Genomic DNA, 7,953 nt, shown 5'->3' with positions numbered 1-7,953 from the left:
ATTGCTGGCCATGAAGCTGACGAATTCGACAACCATCGTTACAGCTCTCTGCAACCTTACACCTCAATCTACCTTCATCGTTGCAATCTTCAGCAGGTCAATCGGAATTTCATTCATATCTTATTTTTCCAACATGATTATGAAAATACTACTAACTGAGATTCCCATTGAATTGTCATTTGTGCACAAACCGTCACCATGTCATCAACAAAACCACTTTCACTGAAGCAAGGGAGTATCTGTAGATTTTTCTTTTCCTTTTTGATGCAACTCCAGACGATGGTGACACTTGAAGGATGCACAATTTCGTTATCAAAATGAAGGGATTAAATATAGTGTGACAATAATTGAAGATAAAAAATAAGCCTTCTGCTTGTGTCAAAACAAGTGTGAACGAGCCAACCTATATAGTTGGGTTTAATTTGATTCAAAGTCTCTGAAACATGACTCAGATTTAAGTGTTGTTATATGGTGCCAGTAATTCTTAGCCGACCGAGAATCAAGTTGGTTTTTAGTCAGATGACGTCATCGAATCTCAGTTGCAAACCATATTATAACTTTTTTTCTCAAAGCAAACCATATTACAACTTACCATTAGCATAGATAACGAAGCAAATCTAATGGTTAAGAGTAAATTTTTTCTAATTACAACCTCACTTGCAACTAAAAAAATCAGTTACAACCAATTTTGTAACTAATAAATCTTAGTTGCTTAACTTGCAACTGAAAAAATCTAAGTCTTGCAACCGAAGTGCATGCATTAAGATGTAAATTTAATGACGTAGGACTCCACTAATAAGTTAGTTCTCATCTAGTTGAAAACAAGGGAAAACCGATTTCAGTTAAAAAAAAAAAGGGAAAACCGATTCTTATAAACAGAAAATTCCTTTTCACCATGGTTACGGTTGACATTTCTGGATCCTAGAACAGGATGGAGACTCTGAAACTCAGAAAGCTCAGCGGTCGAGCCAAGCTGACTGGAACCCTGGTCGGGCTGGGCGGCGCGATGCTGGTCACGTTCTACAAGGGCCCAGAGATCGAGTTCCTGCACAATCTGGGACGCACCTGGCTCAGCCGCGCACACGGCGATCACCAGCTCCTCCGCCCGCCGCCGACCGAGGGGTCCCGGATCCTAGGCTCGTTCCTCGCCATCGCCAGCTGCTTCAGCTTCGCGATCTGGCTCACCATCCAGGCGAAAGTAGGGCAGGTCTACCCGTGCCACTACTCGATCGCCGCCATGGTGTGCCTCTTCGGCGCCGTCCAGTCGACGCTGCTGGCGCTCTGCATGCACAGGGACATGGACTACTGGAGGCTGGGGCTCAACATCAGGCTCTACTCGTCGGCTTACGCGGTAACCAACCATCGTTGCTTCCTGCTCATATGCATGCTACGATTGGTTCGTATTCGAACTTTCGATCGCTCTAATCTCCAATGGTGATGAGCGCAGGGTATCGTGGCGTCCGGGTGCGCCTTCCCACTAATTTCGTGGTGCCTGCGAAAGAAAGGGCCGCTCTACGTCGCCATGTTCGGGCCACTCGTCGTCGTCTTCGTTGCCGTCATGAGCTCCATTGTTCTCGACGAGACACTGCACATTGGAATGTACGCGATGCCCTGTTCCTGAACATGGACTCTGTTTGAGTTTCTGATGGTGAGTCGTGCGTGCATTGCGGTGCCGGTGCCGTTCTGTTTTTGCAGCGTTCTTGGTGCGGTACTGATCATGGCGGGGCTGTACATGGTGCTGTGGGGCAAGGCGAGAGAGGAAGATGAACAAGAAGCAGATGCGCTAAAGCTTGTTAGTCAAGATGAGGAGCTGGGGAAGGAGTCCGTTCCGCCGGCTGGTAATGTTGAAACATAACACAGATAATGCGATCCTATGTACGGCCTCTGTGCTGTATCCGGCCAGGCCCATCCGGAGCCACCCTCTCCCTCGACGCGATGCAGGAAGGTGAACCGCCAGCATGTGGCGGAGGCACGACATCAACCTTGTGTACAGTAGTGCTTATGTAGTCATATTGAAGTTGTGTACATACTGTACAAATTTTTAATTATTTCTTTCTCTCTCGAAACCACACGTTCGTTGATCTAGCCGGTGCAACTCGTAGACGACCGCCAATGCCATCTTGTTAGCCGGTTGTTGCCGTCGTAGCTCATGTCGACAAGAGACGCACCTCCTATGCCTTTACCACAAGCGCGCCGCGTGACACACTCATGCGGCTGGTGCCGCAACCCGCCTGTCACTCGTCTCTATGTTCTCCACCGGCACTACGGGAGAATTGCTGTACGCCGACGGCCAGGGGATGTGCCGACGGCTAAATGTCGGGGCCGTCGGCACAGTAGCCTCCGGAGCGCGGCGACGAGGATGACCGTCGGCGTTAAATTGGCCGTCGGTACAGGCTGGAGGTGCCGACGGTCACCGTCGGCACAGCTCTGGCCGTCGGCACAGGACCAGTCTGGCCGTCGGCACAATATTTTTTCCTTTTTTTCCACTACAGAACTGTGCCGACGGTTAAACCGTCGGCATATCTTTTTCCTATTTCTCAACGGCAGTCTTCAAAAAAGCATAACTAAATCATTCTAATTGAGAAAAATAAGTATAATATATCAAATTTTGCAGAAAAACAAGATCTATCATAGAAAAAATATCAAAAATGGAATATTTCAAATACCTAAATAAATTTTCTTATAAATGAGCTATAATGTTCGAGGTTTCATGGCTTTCACACACACCAAAAATGAAAAAATGGTCGCTCGTGGGTCGGATTAGAAATCCGCACCCGGGGTATTGCTTACCATCCTAGGGCCCACACACGTGCCAAATATGACCTCGTTTCGGCAAATTATGCCATGTCGAGGCCGTTTCCCATCTCATTTCCCCTGAAATCCATAGAACTCCGGACGTGATAGCTCTTTTCGTGACGGGTTTTCCAAAATAATTGCCACATCCAGTTTTGACAAACGGAATAGTTACTATGACATATAAAATGAGCTCACGCGGCTCCGTGAGATTTTTTGACTTTGTTCAAATTGCCATCTGGCCAAAACAGCCCCCCAGGACATGCGGTATCGTCGTACCGGGCGTGCGGGTGCACCCACTCGCGAAAAAACTAAACGGACAAAAATTAGCAGATATAATGATGCGTCGTAGAACTAAAAACATTTTATCCGGAATTTTTGGAGCGACGGATAGTTGAGCCCTAGTTTAAATCCGGTCAGTTTCCAGCGGATTCGGTGGAACACCGCCGAAAGCCGCATGAGTTCTCAAAAAGGTAATGCGTGCACATGTCATGTGATATGTGGTGCGTAGGTGGTCTACTATCATCGCACGGAGGTTTCATGTCATACTAAAATGCGCCCCATGTAGCCGCTTCACAAATAAAAACCGTTTGGGCACGCTAAAAATGAAAAGATGGTCGCCCGTGGGTCGGATTAGAAATCCGCACCGGGGGCCTCGCTTTCCATCCTAGGGCCCACACACGTGCCAAATATGACCTTGTTTCGGGAAACTATGCCATGTCGAGACCGTTTCCCACCTCATTTCCCCTGAAATCCATAGAACTCCGAACATGATTGCCCTTTTCGTGAAGGGTTTTTCAAAATAATCGCCGTATCCCAGTTTTGACAAACGGAATAGTTACCATGACATATAAAATGACACCACGCGGCTCCGTGAGATTTTTTGACTTCGTTCAAATTGCCATCTGGCCAAAACAGGACCCCCGGGACATGCGGTATCGCCGTACCGGGCATGCGGGTGCACCCATTCGCGAACAAACTAAACGGACAAAAATTAGCACATATAATAATGCATCGTAGAACTAAAAACATTTTTTCCGGAATTTCTGGAGTGACGGATAGTTGAGTCCTAGTTCAAATCCGGTCAGTTTCCAGCGGATTCGGCGGGACTCCGCCGGAAACCGCATGGGTTCCCAAAAAGCTAATGCGTGCACCGGTCATGTGATAGGTGGTGCGTAGGTGGTCTACTATGATCGCACGGAGGTTTCACGTCATATTAAAATGTGCCCCATGTAGCTGCTTCACAAATAAAAACCGTTTGGGCACGCTAAAAATAAAACGATGGTCGCCCGTGTGTCGGATTAGAAATCCGCACCCGGGGTCTTGCTTCTAGGGCCCACACACGTGCCAAATATGACCTCGTTTCGGGAAACTATGCCGTGCCGAGGCCGTTTCCCACCTCATTTCCCGTGAAATCCATAGAACTCCGGACGTGATAGCCCTTTTCGTGAAGGGTTTTTCAAAATAATTGCCGTATCCTAGTTTTGACAAACGGAATAGTTACCATGACATATAAAATGACGCCACGCGGCTCCGTGGGATTTCTTTTACTTCGTTCAAATTGCCATCTGGCCAAAACAGGGACCGCGGGACATGCGGTATCGCCGTATCGGGCGTGCGGGTGCACCCATTCGCGAACAAACTAAACGGACAAAAATTAGCAGATATAATGATGCATCGTAGAACTAAAAACATTTTTTCCGGAATTTCTGGAATGACGGATAGTTGAGCCCTAGTTCAAATCCGGACAGTTTCCAGCGGAATCGGCGGGACACCGCCGGAAGCCGCATGTGTTCTCAAATAGCTAACGCGTGTACATGCCATGTGATAGGTGGTGCGTAGGTGGTCTACTATCATCGCACGGAGGTTTCACGTCATACTAAAATACGCCTCATGTAGCTGCTTCACAAATAAAAACCGTTTGGGCACGCTAAAAATGAAAATATGGTCGCCCGTGGGTCGGATTAGAAATCCGCGTCCGGGGTCTTGCTTCCCATCCTAGAACCCACACACGTGCCAAATATGACCTCATTTCGGTAAACTATGCCATGCCGATGCCGTTTCCCACCTCATTTCCGATAAAGTCAACCAGATTTAAACTAGAGGTACTTGATCTATTGCTCATGATTTTTGGGTAAATTAAATTGTAGGTTCAAAATATGATATGGATGTCATATTTGTATTCCTCTTATTTTTCTGATCAATTTAGACATATTATTTGCCAAATTCGTATTTACTGATATTAATTATTCCATATTAAATAAAAAGACAAAAATTAAATCATTTAATTGTTTTTCAAATTCTATATTATTATTATTATTTATATATATTTATTGTTGTTTACTTAAATAATTGTTTAGAATTCAAAAATATAGAGATGTGGCAGCACGGTCAAAGGGTTAATATGATTGATATGGTAGTATTAACAACAAGGGCGTCATTTCTTTCATGGAAGCTCATCCGAAGAGAACCAAGAAGTTAAGCGTGCTAGGGCAGGAGTAGTGTGAGGATGGGTGACCAATTGGGAAGTTTGAGTACAAGTGCAATTTGACCTAAGATTAGATGCACTAAGTGTAACTGTGATTGTGAAAGATTAACAAGTAAAAAAGAATAAGAAGAAAATTAAAAAAAAATATTTTTAATCTTTTTTTTTTTAAAAATGAAAATTTTGAAATACTATGCCGACGGTATAACCGTCGGCACAACAATCTGTGCCGACGGCCAATCTATGCCGACGGTGATCGGGCAGTCCCCGACCAGAACTATGCCGACGACGCTACGCCGACGGTCCCCGTCGGCACAGCCTGTGCCGACGGCCTTCCTGGCTGTGCCGACGGTTGGCGGCCGTCGGAAGACTGGAGCTCTCCCGTAGTGCGGTGACGCAACCCGCTGGTAACTCACCTACATGTTGCAGCCGATGATGCACCTTGTTGATGACTCGAACATGAACGAGAAACTTCTCTTGGCGATAGCCTCTGCACCATGGCCATCACCTCTTTGCCGCCGATGACGCGACTTTTGGAGCAACACCTTCTTTTTTCGTCGCTCATGACATAGCACGACGATGATGGAGACAATGACCTCATCGCATGAGGCAATCAACTTTCATCTTTCTCATGATATAATAAGTCATAGTAACATTAGCCAGTAAATCAGATCCATATTTTTCTTGAGTTATAATAAGTCCATCAAAAAATTTCTTCACTTCGATGCCAAGAAAGAAATGGAGATCACAAAGATTCTTGATAGCAAAATGAACATTAAGATCATTGAGCAGGATTGCGATAGCCTGATCTGAAGAGCTAGTCACAACAATATCATCAACATAAATCAATACGTAGATAATAATATCTGACTTAAGATAAAGGAATAAGGATGTATCAGCCTGGGATGGAATAAAACAAAGATCATGAAGCTAGGAACTGAACCGAGAGAACTAGGTACGAGGCTTGCTTTAAACCATATAAATCTTTATGAAGCTTGCATATGTGATATGGAGTATTAGGATTTTCAAAACCCAGGAATTGTCGCATGTAAACTTCCTCTTACATAACACCATGTGAAAACACGTTCTTAACATCTAGCAGTTAAAGACTCCAACCTCTAGAAATTGAGATTTCCAAAACAGTTTATGGTGGCTTCTTTGACAACAGGGCTAAAAATATCTTCATAACCAATTTCATACCTTTTCTTGAAACCATTGTCAATAAGGCGAGCTTTATACCTGTCAATAGTAGCATCAAAATGGTTCTTTGCACAGTAAACCCATTTGCACACCCAAGTTCTTGTTGGAGCTAGGAGGGACAAGATGCAATATTTGATTTGTTATGAGTGCATCATATTCTTCTTCCATTGCATGTCACCATTGAGGATGATCGAGTGCCTCGGAAAGGGTGCGAGGTTGACCTGTGGAAGCAAGAAGAGCCCATCGCACAGTAGCATGTGTGTAATTTTTTTGGGTGTCTAATACCTTTCTCGAGTCGAGTGCGCATGCCAGGCGCAGGCGGGGCTAAAGCATCAGGCTCCACGGAAGATTCCGCTGGCTCTGGAAAGCCAGCATGGAAGTTGTCTAAGTTGGTGCTGACCGGCAGAGGCGTGGCACGCTCCGCTTGGGAGGAGAAAACACCATGGGACCCATCAGCTGACGGAGCTTTCGGACATGGACGGTCGTAAGGATGGGTTGGGGCGGGGGCCGACATGTGGTGTAGTAGCAGGGAGGACGGTTTCCCGCTATCGGGGCGCGGCGGCCGTGCTCGCGATAGTGCCAGACGCTGCAGACGAATCTTCTCGGGAGGGTGCGTGCACATGATCCAAGGCGGATATTGTCTCATCAAGGGATCGTGTACCCAGGTTGTCACGTAGCGATGATGAGGCATCACCATGTTGTTGCTCTTCTGGCATCAGCGTGTTCAGGATCTAAGGCACTATAATCAGGTGCAACATATTGTGGCATATCCTAGCCATGGTTAGTGACAACAGGTATGATAAGGAAATGCATGTAATCATTAGTTTGTGCATCCCCAATAGTAGATGTGCCGGAAGGTGTATCCTTTGGAAGCAAGAGAATATTAGCACGAAGGCGACCACCATCATTGGGATGCACAAACATTACATGAAACATAATCGCGACCGTAGACACATCCAAGCATTTGACTCTTTCGTGAAGAGGACTATAGCCTAAGAACACATAACGAGTAGAACGAAAAGCAAGTTTACGTGTGCTGTAGGTGTTGGAGATATGCCCGAGAGGCAATAATAAAGTAGTTATTGTTATATATTAGTGTTCATGATAAATTTTTACACTCCATGCTATAATTGTATTAACCGGAAACAATAATACATGTGTGTTGTGTAAACAACCAGAGTCCCTAGTAAGCCTCTCGTTTAACTAGCTTGTTGATTGATAGATGATCATGGTTTCCTGATCATGAACATTGGATGTTATTAATAACAAGATCATATCATTAGGTGAATGATGTGATGGACACACCCATAGTAAGCATAGCATAAGATCAAGTCACTGAGTTCATCTTGCTATAAGCTTTCGATACATAGTAACCTAGTCCTTCGACCATGAGATCATGTAAATCACTTACAACGGAAGGGTACTTTGATTACATCAAACGCCACTGCGTAAATGGGTGGTTATAAAGATGGGAT

At 45.3% G+C, this 7,953-nt stretch overlaps 1 protein-coding gene across 1 annotated transcript; it reads left to right on the top strand.

The window, feature by feature from the left end:
* Position 1: 1 nt before the first annotated feature.
* Positions 2-1,855, top strand: LOC124672060 (WAT1-related protein At1g09380-like; the record flags this gene model as incomplete). Its single annotated transcript, XM_047208353.1, has 4 exons — positions 2-96; positions 931-1,351; positions 1,448-1,599; positions 1,696-1,855. Coding segments are annotated over 4 exons (828 nt in total), but the record flags the coding sequence as incomplete, so codon positions are not given.
* Between the last annotated feature and the right edge of the window lie 6,098 nt (positions 1,856-7,953).

This window comes from Lolium rigidum, chromosome 7, assembly GCF_022539505.1.
Source record: "Lolium rigidum isolate FL_2022 chromosome 7, APGP_CSIRO_Lrig_0.1, whole genome shotgun sequence".
In the NCBI taxonomy this organism is placed as follows: Eukaryota; Viridiplantae; Streptophyta; class Magnoliopsida; order Poales; family Poaceae; genus Lolium; species Lolium rigidum.
This window is presented reverse-complemented; position numbering and strand designations above follow the sequence as displayed.